General features: G+C 44.0%; 1 protein-coding gene across 6 annotated transcripts in view; it reads left to right on the top strand.

The window, feature by feature from the left end:
- LOC137384272 (phosphoinositide 3-kinase regulatory subunit 6-like) overlaps positions 1–14,292 on the top strand; it is a 126,330-nt gene that overhangs the window by 77,159 nt on the left and 34,879 nt on the right. For all 6 annotated transcript variants that reach the window (XM_068058053.1, XM_068058054.1, XM_068058057.1 and 3 more), the window contains one exon: positions 478–564. In XM_068058053.1, the coding sequence (XP_067914154.1) occupies positions 478–564 (87 nt within the window). The remainder of the gene's footprint in view (positions 1–477; positions 565–14,292) is intronic.

Below are 14,292 nucleotides of genomic sequence, written 5' to 3'. Positions count from 1 at the left end.
TAATATCAGGTAGAGTGAATCAAATTAGCTAAAGACTGCCATCTGTGATGATGGGGATCTCAGTAGCAAGCTGAGATGGATCATCCATGCAGCACTAATGCTGAAGACAGCTGCAAATGCTTCAGCTTGTCTTTTGCACTGACAGACCGGACTTTCCCATCATTGAGAATGGGGATGGTCATGGAGCCTCCTCCTCTCATTAGTTGTCTAATTGTCCACCACTACTCACGACTCGTTGTGGCAGGACTGCAGAGCTTTGATCTGATTACTTCCTTTACTGTGCCAAAAGATGGACATCCATTTCATCAATTGTGTTAAGCATTTACATGCTTATATCTGCAATCATTTCGAAGATAGAACTTTCATTTATATTGTGCTATTTTACGGCACAAGTGGCCTCACAACATCACAAATGTTTTGAAAGTTGTTTGCTTAGGATATAGGACACTGAAGTAACTTTTTATTGATGTATTTTAGCACTTCCTGCAAATGAAAGGCTGCAGAATATTTTATTGCCAAATCCGGATATCAGTTTTTTCATGTGGAAGGAAGATGACCTACTCTGTGAGTGTATTTTGTTCTCTTGTTAGAATAAGATCATGAAATGTATTGTGCATGCTTAGTTTAAAAAAAACTGATTTCATGCAATATTCAGAATTGTTATGAGCCAGTTCCAAATGTACAAATAAGAAAACGTTTGTAAAATTATAATGAAATATATAATTGAATGGAAGGAGAAAGACCTTAAATCTTTGATTTTACAGATATAGGGCATTGTTGTTTGTTAAACCTATCTTGGAAGAGCATTTGTCAGATTAGTAAACTCAGGTTAGCACAATGAATCAGTAATGGGCTGATGTCATGGCATCAATGCTTAAATCTAATGTGGAGATCAGATTTAAAAGAAGATTTAGAAGTAGATTATTAATCATCAGTATCTGCAATTGTGCCTGGTCACTATGATAAGGCATCAGCAAAATTCGAAGGCAGCAATGTCAGGAACTGCTTGGTATATTTTCCTCCATACACCACCGCACCCCTCCTCCCCACCCTCCCCCCACCCACCCCCACACTGCCCCGCACCAGATTAAAGCAAAGCTGCCCTCTTATAAGCTCCACAAGTTAAAGTTCATCAATGAGTTTTGTTCATTTTCAGCCCCATTTTATAAAAAGGCACATTACCAGACATTACCAATGTCACACTAGACTGGATGTAATTTAAAAGAATTTATATAGCATCTTATCACATCTCTCAAAAATGCCTCAAGGCACTTCATATGCAATGGATGATTGTTATGTGGGAAAAAGCAGTCAATGGTCTGAAATCTGTAAAAAAAAAAGATTAGGAACATAGGAAGATTGGAACAGGAGTAGGCCATTCAGCCCCTCGAGCCTGTCCCGCCATTCAATGAGATCATGGCTGATCCGCAGCCTAACTCCATGTACCTGCCTTTGGCCCATATCCCTTAATATCTTTGCTTAACAAAAATCTATCTATCTCAGATTTAAAATTAACAACTGTTCTAGCTTCAACTGCTGTTTGTGGGAGAGAGTTCCAAACCTCTACCACCCTTTGCATGAAGAAGTGCTTCCTAACATCTCTCCTGAACGGTCTGCTCCTAATTTTTAGACTATGCCCCCTAGTTTTAGAATCTCCAACCAGTGGAAATAGTTTATCTTTATCTAGCCTGTCTTTTCCTGTTAATATCTTGAAGACTTCAATCAGATCACCCCTTAACCTTCTAAATTCTAGCGAAAACAGGCTTAATTTGTGTAATTTCTCCTTGTAACTTAACCCCTGTAGTCCAGGTATCATTCTTGTCAACCTACGATGCACTCCCTCCAAAGCCAATGTATCCTTCCTAAGTTGTGGTGCCCAGAACTGCTCACAGTACTCCAAGTGGGGTCTAACCAGGGTTTTGTACAGCTGGAGCATAACCTCTGTGTCTTTATACTCCAATCCTCTAGATATAAAGGCTAGCATTCCATTAGCCTTTTTGATTATTTTCTGCACTTGCTCGTGGCATTTTAACGATCTATGCACCTGAACCCCCAAGTCTCTTTGGACATCCACTGTACTTAACCTCTTCCCATTTAGAAAGTACCCTGCTCTATCCTTTTTTGGTTCAAATTGGATAACTTCACACTTGCCCGCATTGAAATCCATCTGCCACAGTTTTGCCCACTCACCGAGTCTGTCAATATCTCTTTGCAATTTTATGCTATCATCTAGACTGTCTACAATGCCGCATAACTTTGTATCATCAGCAAATTTGGATATATGACTTACTATGCCATCATCCAAGTCGTTAATGAATAATGTGAATAATTGAAGCCCCAACACAAATCCCTGCGGGACACCACTAGTCACATCCTGCCAATTGGAGTACTTACCCATTATCCTCACTCTCTGTCGCCTACCACTCAACCAACTTTCTAACCATGTCAATAATTTGCCCTCAACTCCATGGGCTTCTACCTTAGTTAACAGTCTCTTATGTGGGACTTTATCAAACGCCTTCTGGAAGTCCATATAAATAACATCCATAGACACTTCCCTGTCCACTACCTTAGTCACCTCTTCAAAAAATTCAATGAGATTTGTCAGGCATGACCTACCCGTCATGAAGCCATGCTGGCTGTCCCTGATTAACTGAAATTTATCTAGGTGTTCAGTCACCCTATCCTTGATTATAGACTCCAGCAACTTGCCCACCACAGATGTCAGGGTAACTGGTCTGTAATTTCCTTGGTTCCCCCTTTCACCCTTCTTAAAAAGTGGAGTGACATGTGCAACTTTCCAATCCAGAGGGACCACTCTGGAATCTAAGGAACTCTGAAAGACTATAGTTAGGGTATCTACAATGTGCTCTCCTACTTCCTTTAATACCGTTGGATGGAAACCATCACGTCCTGGGGATTTCTCACTCTTTAGTTCCATTAATTTCCTTGTTACTGATCATTTACTTACATTAATTCCTGTCCCCTATCGGCGATTAATTCTTTCGGGACTTCTGGCAAGTTATCCTCCTTTTCAACTGTAAATACTGAGGCAAAGTAATTGTTCAACATGTCAGCCATTTCCCCATTATCACTGACAATATCTCCATTTTCAGCTTTTAGTGGGCCTACATTGCTCTTGACCACTCGTTTTCCCTTTATGTAACTATAACGTTTCTTCTTATTGATTTTGATGTCCCTTGCAAGTTTCCTTTCATAATCTCTTTTAGTAGCTCTTATAAGCTGCTTTGTGACCCTTTGCTGGTCTTTGTATCGATCCCATTCGGCCGGATCTGTGCTGCGTTTTGCATTTTTGTAAGCCATTTCTTTTTGTTTTATGCTATCCCTAATCTCTTTAGTTGTCCATGGCTGTTTTTTCCTGTGAAGTGGAGCTTTTTCCTCTCAGGGGGAAATACTCGCTCTGTATTTCGTTAAATGTTTCTTTAAATATTCTCCACTGTTCTTCAGTCGTTTGACCCATTAACAGATCTACCCAGTTTACCGTGGACAGTCTCTGTCTCATCCCGGTAAAGTCAGCCTTACCCAAGTTTAAAATTCTAGTAGCTGATTCGTGCTTTTCACTTTCAAACGCTATCTTGAATTCTATCATGTTGTGATCACTATTTGATAAATGTTCACGCACAGTTAGGCTACTAATTAAATTTGGCTCATTACTCATAACTAAATCTAATATTGCCTGTCCCCTTGTTACATCTAGGACATATTGCTGTAGGAAACAGGTAAGGCAGATGAACTTAGAGCTTGGATTAGTACTTGGAACTATGATGTTGTTGCTATTACAGAGACTTGGTTGAGGGAAGGACAGGATTGGCAACTAAATGTTCCAGGATTTAGAAGCTTCAGGCGGGATAGAGGGGGATGTAAAAGGGGTGGGGGAGTTGCATTACTGGTTAAGGAGAATATCACAGCTGTACTGCGGGAGGACACCTCAGAGGGGTCATGCAGCGAGGCAATATGAGTGGAGCTCAGGAATAGGAAGGGTGCAGTCACGATGTTGGGGGTTTACTACAGGCCTCCCAACAGCCAGCGGGAGGTAGAGGAGCAGATATGTAGAAAGATTTTGGAAAGATGTAAAGGTAACAGGGTTGTAGTGGTGGGTGATTTTAACTTCCCCTATATTGCTAGGGACTTGGATGGGGCAGAATTTGTAAGGAGCATCCAGGAGGGATTCTTGAAACAATACGTAGATAGTCCAACTAGGGATGGGGCCGTACTGGACCTGATATTGGGGAATGAGCCCCGCCAGGTGGTCGAAGTTTCAGTAGGGGAGCATTTCGGGAACAGTGACCATAATTCCATAAGTTTTAAGGTACTTGTGGATAAGGATAAGAGTAGTCCTCGGGTGAAGGTGCTAAATTGGGGGACGGCTAATTATAACAATATTAGGCAGGAACTGAAGTCTTACAAACGTCAGTTGATTAGAATCCAGGACCAGCATGTTCCTGTGAGGAAAGAAGGATAAGTTTGGCAAGTTTTGGGAACCTTGGATAACGCGGGATATTGTGAGCCTCGTCAAAAAGAAAAAGGAAGCATTCGTAAAGGTTGGAAGGCTAGGAACAGACGAATCCCTTGAGGAATATAAAGACAGTAGGAAGGAACTTAAGCAAGGAGTCAGGAGGGCTAAAAGGGGTTATGAGAAGTCATTGGCAAACAGGATTAAGGAAAATCCCAAGGCTTTTTATACGTATATAAAGAGCAAGAGGGTAACCAGGGAACGGGTTGGCCCACTCAAGGACAGAGAAGGGAATCTATGTGTGGAGCCAGAGGAAATGGGCAAGGTATTAAATGAGTACTTTGCATCAGTATTCACCAAGGAGAAGGACTTGGTGGATGATGAGCCTAGGGAAGGGAGTGTAGATAGTCTCAGTCATCTCATTATCAAAAAGGAGGAGGTGTTGGGTGTCTTGCAAAGCATTAAGGTAGATAAGTCTCCAGGGCCCGATGGGATCTATCCCAGAATACTGAGGGAGGCAAGGAAAGAAATTGTTGGGGCCTTGACAGAAATCTTTGCATCCTCATTGGCGAAAGGTGAGGTCCCAGAGGACTGGAGAATAGCCAATGTTGTTCCTTTGTTTAAGAAGGGTAGCAAGGATAATCCAGGAAATTATAGGCCGGTGAGCCTTACGTCAGTGGTAGGGAAATTATTAGAGAGGATTCTTCGGGACAGGATTTACTCCCATTTGGAAACAAATGGACTTATTAGCGAGAGGCAGCATGGTTTTGTAAAGGGGAGGTTGTGTCTCACTAATTTGATTGAGTTTTTTGAGGAAGTGACAAAGGTGATTGATAAAGGAAGGGCAGTGGATGTTATCTATATGGACTTCAGTTAAACCTTTGACAAGGTCCCTCATGGCAAACTTTTACAGAAGGTGAAGTCACATGGGATCAGAGGGGAGCTGGCAAGATGGATACAGAACTGGCTCGGTCATAGAAGACAGAGGGTAGCAGTGGAAGGGTGCTTTTCTGAATGGAGGGATGTGACTAGTGGTGTTCCACAGGGATCAGTGCTGGGACCTTTACTGTTTGTAGTATATATAAATGATTTGGAGGAAAATGTAGCTGGTCTGATTAGTAAGTTTGCGGACAACACAAAGGTTGGTGGAGTTGCGGACAGTGATGAGGATTGTCAGAGGATACAGCAGGATATAGATCGGTTGGAAACTTGGGCGGAGAAATGGCAGATGGAGTTTAATTCTGACAAATGTGAGGGAATGCATTTTGGAAGGTCTAATGCAGGTGGGAAGTATACAGTAAATGGCAGAACCCTTCGGAGTATTGACAGGCAGAGAGATCTGGGCATGCAGGTCCACAGGTCACTGAAAGTGGCAACGCAGGTGGATAAGGTAGTCAAGAAGTCATACGGCATGCATGCCTTCATCGGTCGGGGCATAGAGTATAAAAATAGGCAAATCATGCTGCAGCTGTACAGAACTTTAGTTAGGCCACACTTAAAATATTGCGTGCAATTCTGGTCGCCACACTACCAGAAGGACGTGGAGGCTTTGGAGAGGGTACAGAAGAGGTTTACCAGGATGTTGCCTGGTCTGGAGGGCATTAGCTATGAGGAGAGGTTGGATAAACTTGGATTGTTTTCACTGGAACAACGGAGGTGGAGGGGAGACATGATAGAAGTTTACAAAGTTATAAGCGGCATGGACAGAGTGGATAGTCAGAAGCTTTTTCCCAGGGTGGAAGAGTCAGTTACGAGGGGACATAGGTTTAAGGTGAGAGGGGCAAAGTTTAGAGGGGATGTGCGAGGCAAGTTCTTTGCACAGAGGGTGGTGAGTGCCTGGAACTTGTTGCCGGGGGAGGTGGTGGAAGCAGGTACCATAGAGACGTTTAAGAGGCATCTTGACAAATACATGAATAGGATGGGAATAGAGGGATACGGACCCCGGAAGTGCAGAAGGTTTTAGTTTAGGCAGGCATCAAGATCGGCGCAGGCTTGGAGGGCCGAATGGTCTATTCCTGTGCTGTATTGTTCTTTGTTCTTTGTTCTTTGAAACTATCCTGGACACATTCCAGAAATTCACTACCTTTCTGACAGGTGCTATTCTGCCTCTCCCAATCTATGTGTAAGTTAAAATCCCCCATTAATACTACTCTGCCTTTGTTACACACTTGCCTAATTTGTGCATTTATACAATCTAATACTTCAGAACTGCTACCAGGGGGTCTATACACAACACCCATTACAGTTTTAGATCCTTTTCTGTTCCTCAATCCCACCCATAAGGTCTCCACTGGATGCTTTCCCCTCATTTTATCCTCCCTCACCCATGAGGTGATATTATTTCTAATAAGTAAGGCTACTCCACCCCCTCTGTCATTTTCCCTGTCCCTCCTGTAAACTTTATAACCAGGTATATTTAGTTCCCAGTCCCGACCATCCTGCAGCCACGTCTCCACAATGGCCACCACATCATAATTTTCCATTTGAATTTGCACCTGCAGTTCATCTAGTTTATTTCTTACACTCCGTGCATTTGTATATAGAACTCTTATTTGGGCTATACCCCCTAACCTGTCCCTCAGCACTGATGCTTTAATCGCCTGTTTATTCTTTCTCTGTTCTGGTTTAACCAGTATACTTCTTGCAGTTTGGTAACCATCAGCCTCACCACTAACCTACACTCCTACCTTCTCCTTTAACTTCCTGTTTTTCCATACAGCTGAACCCTCCCCCCCGCTATTTAGTTTAAAGCCCTACCTACAGCCCTAGTTATACGATTCGCCAGGACTCTGGTCCCAGCATGATTCAGGTGGAGCCCGTCCCATCGGAACAGTTCCCTCCTTTCCCAGTACTGGTGCCAATGTCCCATGAATTCGAACCCATTTCTTCCACACCAATCTTTGAGCCACGCGTATACCTCTTTAATCTTATTGACCCTTTGCCAATTTGCTCGCAGCTCAGGTAGTAATCCGGAGATTATTACCTTTTGCTTCTGCTTTTTAATTTAGCCTCTAGCTGCTCATCTTCCCTCAGCAGAACCTCTAACCTCATTCTACCTATATCGTTGGTACCTATGTGGACCACGACAACTGGATCTTTCCCCTCCCACTCAATTGCTGTTTGTGGAAGAGAGCTCCAAACTTCTATCAACCTTTTCCTGTGAAAGTGTTTCCTAATTTCACTCTTGAAAGGTCTGGCATTAATTTTTAGACTGTGGCCTGTCGTCCTAAACTCCCCAACCAGCAGAAATAGTTTCTCTTTATCTACCCTATTTGTTCCCCTTAATATCTTGAAACTTCAAGGAAATCACCCCTTAACTGTCTGCAAAGTTTATGGGTCCTGACAACATCCTGGCTGTAGTAATGAAAACTGGTGCTGTTGAACTAGACACGCCCCTAGCTAAGCTGTTCCAGTACAGCTACAACACTGGCATCTACCCGACATTGTGGAAAATTGCCTCGCTATGTCCTATCCACAAAAAGCAGGACAAATCCAATCTGGCCAATTACCACCCATTCAGTCTACTCTCGATCATCATCAAAGTGATGGAAGTTGTGTCAACAGTGCTATCAAGCACCATTGAAACAGCAATAACAGTTCAGTTTGGATTCCCCCAGGACCACTCAGCTCCTAACTTCATTACAGCCTTGGTCTAAATATTGACAAAAGAGCTGAATTCCAGAGGTGAGGTGAGAGTGATGTTCTTGATATCAAGGCAGCATTTGTGGCATCAAGGAGCCCTAGCAAATTGAAGTCAATGGGAATCAGGGGGAAAACTCTCTGCTGGTTGGAGTCATACATAGAACAAAGGAAGATGGCTATGATTGTTGGAGGTCAATCATCTCAGCCCCAGGACATTGCTGCAGGAGTTCTTCAGAGTAGTGTCCTAGCTAGGCCGAACCATCTTCAGCTGCTTCATCAATGAACTTTCCTCATCATAAGGTCAGAAATGTGATGTTTGCCAATGACTGTACAATGTTCAGTACCATTTGCAAGTCCTCAAATACTGGAGCAGTCCGCGTCCATATGCAGTAAGACCTGAACAACATTCAGGCTTGGGCTGATAAGTGGCAAGTAACATTCGTGCCATACAAGTGCCAGGCAATGACCATCTCAAACAAGAGAGCATCTAAACATCTCCCCTTAACATTCAACAGCATTACCATCAGCAAATCCTCCATTATCAACATCCTGGGGGTTACCATTGACCAGAAACTGAACTGGACCAGCCACATAAATACCATGGCTATTACAGCAGGTCAGAGGTTGGGAATTCTGTGGTGAGTAACCCACTTCCTGACTCCCCAGAGCCTGTCCTTCATCTACAAGGCACAAGTCAGGAGTGTGATGGAATACTCTCCACTTGCCTGGATGGGTGCAGCTCCAACAACACTCAGGAAGGCTCAACACCATCCAGGACAAACCAGAATCCCAGAATAAAATATACCAATCAGGTTTCTTTAGTCAACAACAAAATTATCAGTTTATTATAAAACAAGACATAACCAGTAATGAAGCAACGCATTAACACACAGATTGAAATATGAAAGTTCCCTTTTACCTTAACCACACACACACACACACACAAACACTAACTGGAAAAAAATATTTTCTTTTTAGAGCTCTGTTACAAAAAAAGACATTAAGAATACTTTAGCCAAATAGTTGCTAATTGTTGAAGAAAAAGAGAAGATATGGGAAGATGTCAGTTGTCAGTTTTTTGGTTTGGCGTCCCAAATACGCATAGACGACTGTCACCGGGATCTTTGGAGCAATTCGTTCACGCGGCGTCAAGCATTTATCCGGCAGGTTTTTCGAACATCTCAGGAGAAATGCGGCAACAGAAGTTTTAAGCAGGCCTTTTTGGATAAGTGTAGCATCAATTTCTCTATTTCTTACACTCGCTTCTAAGAGCTTCTCAAAGAGATGGAAAAGCTGGCTGGCTTTTCAAAGAGATGGAAAAGGCTGAGCTGGGGTGACTGCTCTCCTGGCTGATTTTTAAAACTCCAACTGACTGTCCAATGCAAAACCAAAAACAATCTCAAGAGTCAAGCCTCCTGACCCCTATAAATCTTGACCAGTCACTTCTCTGTAAACATTTTCTCCAAATCAGTTAATAGAGTAATCAGTTCAGCCATGAACTTGTTGAGTGGCGGAGCAGGCTCAAGGGGCTGAGTGGCCTCCTCCTGCTCCTAATTCGTATGTTTGTATGTATGTTCATATGTAAATCAAAAAAAGGCCCCTTGCTGGGAATTTATCTAAAGACAGGTGACTTCCAGTCCATGTTGGTTGCAAACAAGACCTCTCAGTCCTTTCAGTGATCCCAGTGAAAAAAGCATCCATGGGATCCTTTTCAGTTTTCCCAAATAAAACACAAGTCCTCAAAATTTACCAAAAAGTGGAAGTAATTTCCTACCAACATTCACTCGCTCCACCACTGATGCACAGTGGCAGCAGTGTGTACCATATACAAGATTCACTGCAGAAACTCACCATGCCTCCTTCAACAGCACTCTCCAAACCCGTGTCCTCTTCCACCTAGAATGCAAGGGCAGCAGATGCATGGGAGCACCACCATCTGCAGGTTCCTCTCCAAGCCACACACCATCCCGACTTGAAAATATATCGCCGCTCCTTCACTGTTGCTGGATCAAAATCTTGGAATTCTGTCCCCAACAGCCCCTCGGGTGTTTTATAACATATAAATGCAAGTTGTTGTTGCATTGCCAAGATGAACTTGTTGCACCTCAATTAAGCAGTAAAGCAAAGTGTTACTTTTACAGCTCACAAACCTCTGTTGCAGTGTCTTTTAATTAGTTTAATTTTGGTAAATCAGCCTGTGGCTCTTCTCTGTACTGCCGCTGACACTTGAATATTTCTTCTGCGGTGTCCAGAACTGAGTTTTACCAGAATGATAGCTGGACTCCAATGCTTAACTTAGGAGGCAACTGCACAGACAAGGGTGTATTTCCTGGAATTTAGAAGCTTAAGGGGTGATTTGCACCGCTGCATTCCCTCCAAGACCAGTGTATACTTCCAAAGGTGTGGTGCCCAGAACTGCACACAGTATTCCAGTTGTAGTCTGCCCAGGGCTTTACATAGTTGAAACATGACTTCTACCCACTTATATTCTAGTCCTCTAGATATAAAGGACAGCTTTCCATTCGCCTTTTTGATCATTTTCTGTACCTGTTCATGACATTTTAATGATCTGTGTGCCTGGACCCCCAAGTCACTTTGGAACTCCCGTATTTCTAGATTTTCACCATTTAGAAAGTATCCTGTTCTATCCTTTTTTGCTCCAAAATGAATGACCTCGCATTTGCCTACATTGAAATCCACTTGCCGCAACAGTGGAGACAAAAAATTCTGAAATCATTTCAGAAACTATTGGATGGGGTAATATTAGGATCTCTCTAGATGAATTAAGATGGGCCAATGATCTTTCTTCTCCTCAATTACCTCTTGGGATGTTCACCTAGTATTCATGACACAAAATTACATAGAATATACAGCACAGAAACAGGCCATTTGACTCAACTAGTCCATTCACTATGATGAGATTTGTTGAATCTTGTTAAAGAACCAAATGCTAAACTTATTGCTTCATCAGCTATTCCTTCTGCCTTGCTAGTTCCTTAAAAATTATTCACTTTTATGTGAAAAAGTCAACAGCATCAGAAATAAATATTTTTATGCATTTCTTGTACAGATAGGAAAATGTGTGTTTTGTTCAGTTAGGCCTTGCTCATTGTTATGCTGATAAAATTAAACTTTGCTCAACCATCATCATCACCACTTTTTGTTATGTATTCGTCAGTTTGCTGGATATTTTATATATCTGATTTATCTCGCAGCATTGCAGAGATGACACTAGTTCTGAATCAACAACTGGTTTATTGACAGGACTTTAAAATAGCCCAGCACTGACAAGATTTCAGTACAATATCTCTCAAAACACTCTTGTATTTATGAGAGCATCTAGTTTCAGTTTCATAAACTCGAGGCTTAAGCAATTAAGCACTGTGAACATTGATCAATGAACAGACTAACACAATCAAATCAATTAAACTATTGAACACTACACTCATCATATATCCCTGATGCATTGCTAGAATTAGACTATTCGGACAAGTCTAAAAGACAATGGGCAGAATTTTCCCAGCCATTTCAGTGCAACCATCCCCAAACTCGCCCAACCCACCTCAATCAGCAAACCTCTTTACTACAGACACATATCCACCCATCATGTTCACAGCCTTACCTTCTCCTCAAGGTGACTCATGCCAATCACCAGGGGCAATAGGTGATCCAACAAAGTTGACATCTGGCAATAATTATTTACAAAAACTCATTCTTTCATTAAAATAAAGAGCATCAAATGTCCAATAAAATGTAATAAGCATCCAAGTGATTCCCTCAGTGTAACTAAGATTTTTCATTTGTACATTTTCTATTTCTTCTCAGTGATGTTATGCCTGTGGTTTCAGCAGAGCTAGAGACAGGCTGCTCATTTCCCTGCACTTACACTGTGGCTGCTGTCCTTGGATTTTGGAGACTGTGAGGGTCCTGCCAAAAATTCCCCACCTGCATATGTGCAAGGGAAGACTGGGTCACTGGGGCAGGATGCAGCGTGTGCGGCTCTGTCAGAGGGGCGAGGGCAAGGGATGTGAAGTGGGAGGCGCCTTGAAAAGAGCCCCCATTGCCATCAGCCCTTTCTCCATCTTCCCTCTCAGGGCCCACCTGCACTTCCCTGTTAACCAAGAGTGTTAGAGCACTTGTCTGCATGTGAGTGTGCTATTCAGCCACCAGGGTGATGCTTCAATCGATGGTGTGCAAACAGGCAGCCATAGTATGCAAGTCATAGGTGTGGGCCATTGTGCACTTGTTGGCTTGCTGCACCTGACATTCCATGAGGTTGGCCACTCTTTCAATGGAGGTGTTCATCAGCACAAATGCCTGAGACATCATGCCACTTATGCTAGAGATGGTCTCCTCCATTTTCTGTGCAAGGGTGCGCAGTGCCTCTGGAATCTCTGACTGATGCAGACACATTTCCCATTGCTGCTCCAGAAGCATCCATTTAGTGTGTGGCCACCAAGGCTCAGCATCTGTGTCCAGCTGAGCAGAGCTTGAAGTGTCCCGTGTCCTCTGACAGGAACTCTCCACTGCTATCCCTGTCTCCAGCTCACATGTGATGTGCTCCTCACCGTGTACCACCCTAGATAACTGTGAAGCTGGACCCACTGAGGTGTGTGTATTTGTGCTTGTGGAGGGTGTGCAGGCATCATGTGATGGTGCATCATACTCTGAGGACTCCAAGGGCTCCTGTGCTGGCTCCAGCAATACACCTGACATGAGTTACTGCTGAAGGTACATGAAATAGGGGGTTCCAAGTTAGCAAAGTGCAGATCATGACGTTTAATGTGCTAATAACATTGATTCAACAGGAATGGCAGTGTGATCTCTAATGCTGTCACCAGGTCTCTGGGCCACCCTTATCTCTCCATCAGTAACAGCCTGTACTGCTGCCATCTAGCTGATCACCAGGGCTTCCTCCTCCATGGATGTCCGGGTTGCCATGGCTGCAGAATCACCCTGATTTTCTGCTTCTCCTTGGATTTGTGGGCTCTCTTCTCCTGCAATGAGAAAGGGCAAAGAGTTTGGAGTGTGAGAAGGTAACTGAGTGCTGAGGATGGAGGGTAGACTTTTAAGGAGGGTGACTGAGTAATGTGAGCGAGAGGACAATAGGTTGCGGGTGAGGGTGAGAGTTGTCTGTTGAGATGGAGATTTGAGGAGGAGGCTGGAGAGAAAGGAATGTATGTGACAGCAGGGTGGGTCAGTCAGAGGAATGCTGTGCGGAAGACTGCTAGGGAGCTGAGAGAGTGACGGCTGCCGGCTGCGAGTTGCAGGGCTCTCACTTTGCCGAAGTTCATAAGGTGACTGAACATTTTCCGGCACTGGATCCGGGTCCTCAGCAGCACATTCCTGCTGTTCACCACCTCAGCAACTACAAGCCACAACTGCTTGATGAGGCTTGCTGGCCTACTCCTGCCTTCCTCCAGGAAGAGGACATCTCTCCACGCCCTCACTGCTTGAATCATGACCTTCAGGGATGAGTCCATGAACTGGGGACCGAGGGTGGGGGTGGGGGTGGGGGCGTGCGGGTGATGTGGTGGGGGGGGGGAACAGCCTTTCTATGTCTTGCATCCATGCTCCTGCTCTTTCCTCCCTCACACTGGGGGCTGGATTTTAAGCTCCCGGCAGCGGGTGAAAAAAATGGCGGCCCGGACATAGGGCACGCGCGCCATCGAGCTGCTGCGATCTACCAAACGAAGGCTCATTTAAATAGCCTGGTCAGCCCGCAGACCCCCCCCCCAATCACATGGAGGAAGTGGGCTCTCTGCCGCCGGCAATGGCATCAGCTGCCTATGCACAGGTGTGGTGCCATTTTTAAAGGGCAGCTGGCCCTGCCAATTAATTTAAATTTTTAAAGAGATACCCGCACGATGTACCAAATAAAATTCTAATACCCCTTTCCCACACCACCCCCATAACAATAAAATTAAGTATCTGCCCTTTCCCCCCAAAAAACACTTACCTTACAAATATGACCTTGCCCCACCCCCAGACTGTACAAAGATCACAGATCTCTTCCCACCATCCCCTACACTGAGGACAATAATTTAACCCCATCCTCCCCCCCACTTCCCCACCAATGTCGCACCAGATGGGGAAGTGAAGGCGCGGGAGTGTAGGCTGCTGCTCTGAAGATAGCGGCGGGCCCATAAGATGGCAGGTAAGTGCATTTTAATGTA

Source organism: Heterodontus francisci, chromosome 26 (assembly GCF_036365525.1).
Source record: "Heterodontus francisci isolate sHetFra1 chromosome 26, sHetFra1.hap1, whole genome shotgun sequence".
NCBI classification, from domain to species: domain Eukaryota; kingdom Metazoa; phylum Chordata; class Chondrichthyes; order Heterodontiformes; family Heterodontidae; genus Heterodontus; species Heterodontus francisci.
The sequence above is the reverse complement of the archived record's forward strand: the minus strand, read 5'-3'. Positions and strand labels throughout refer to the sequence as shown.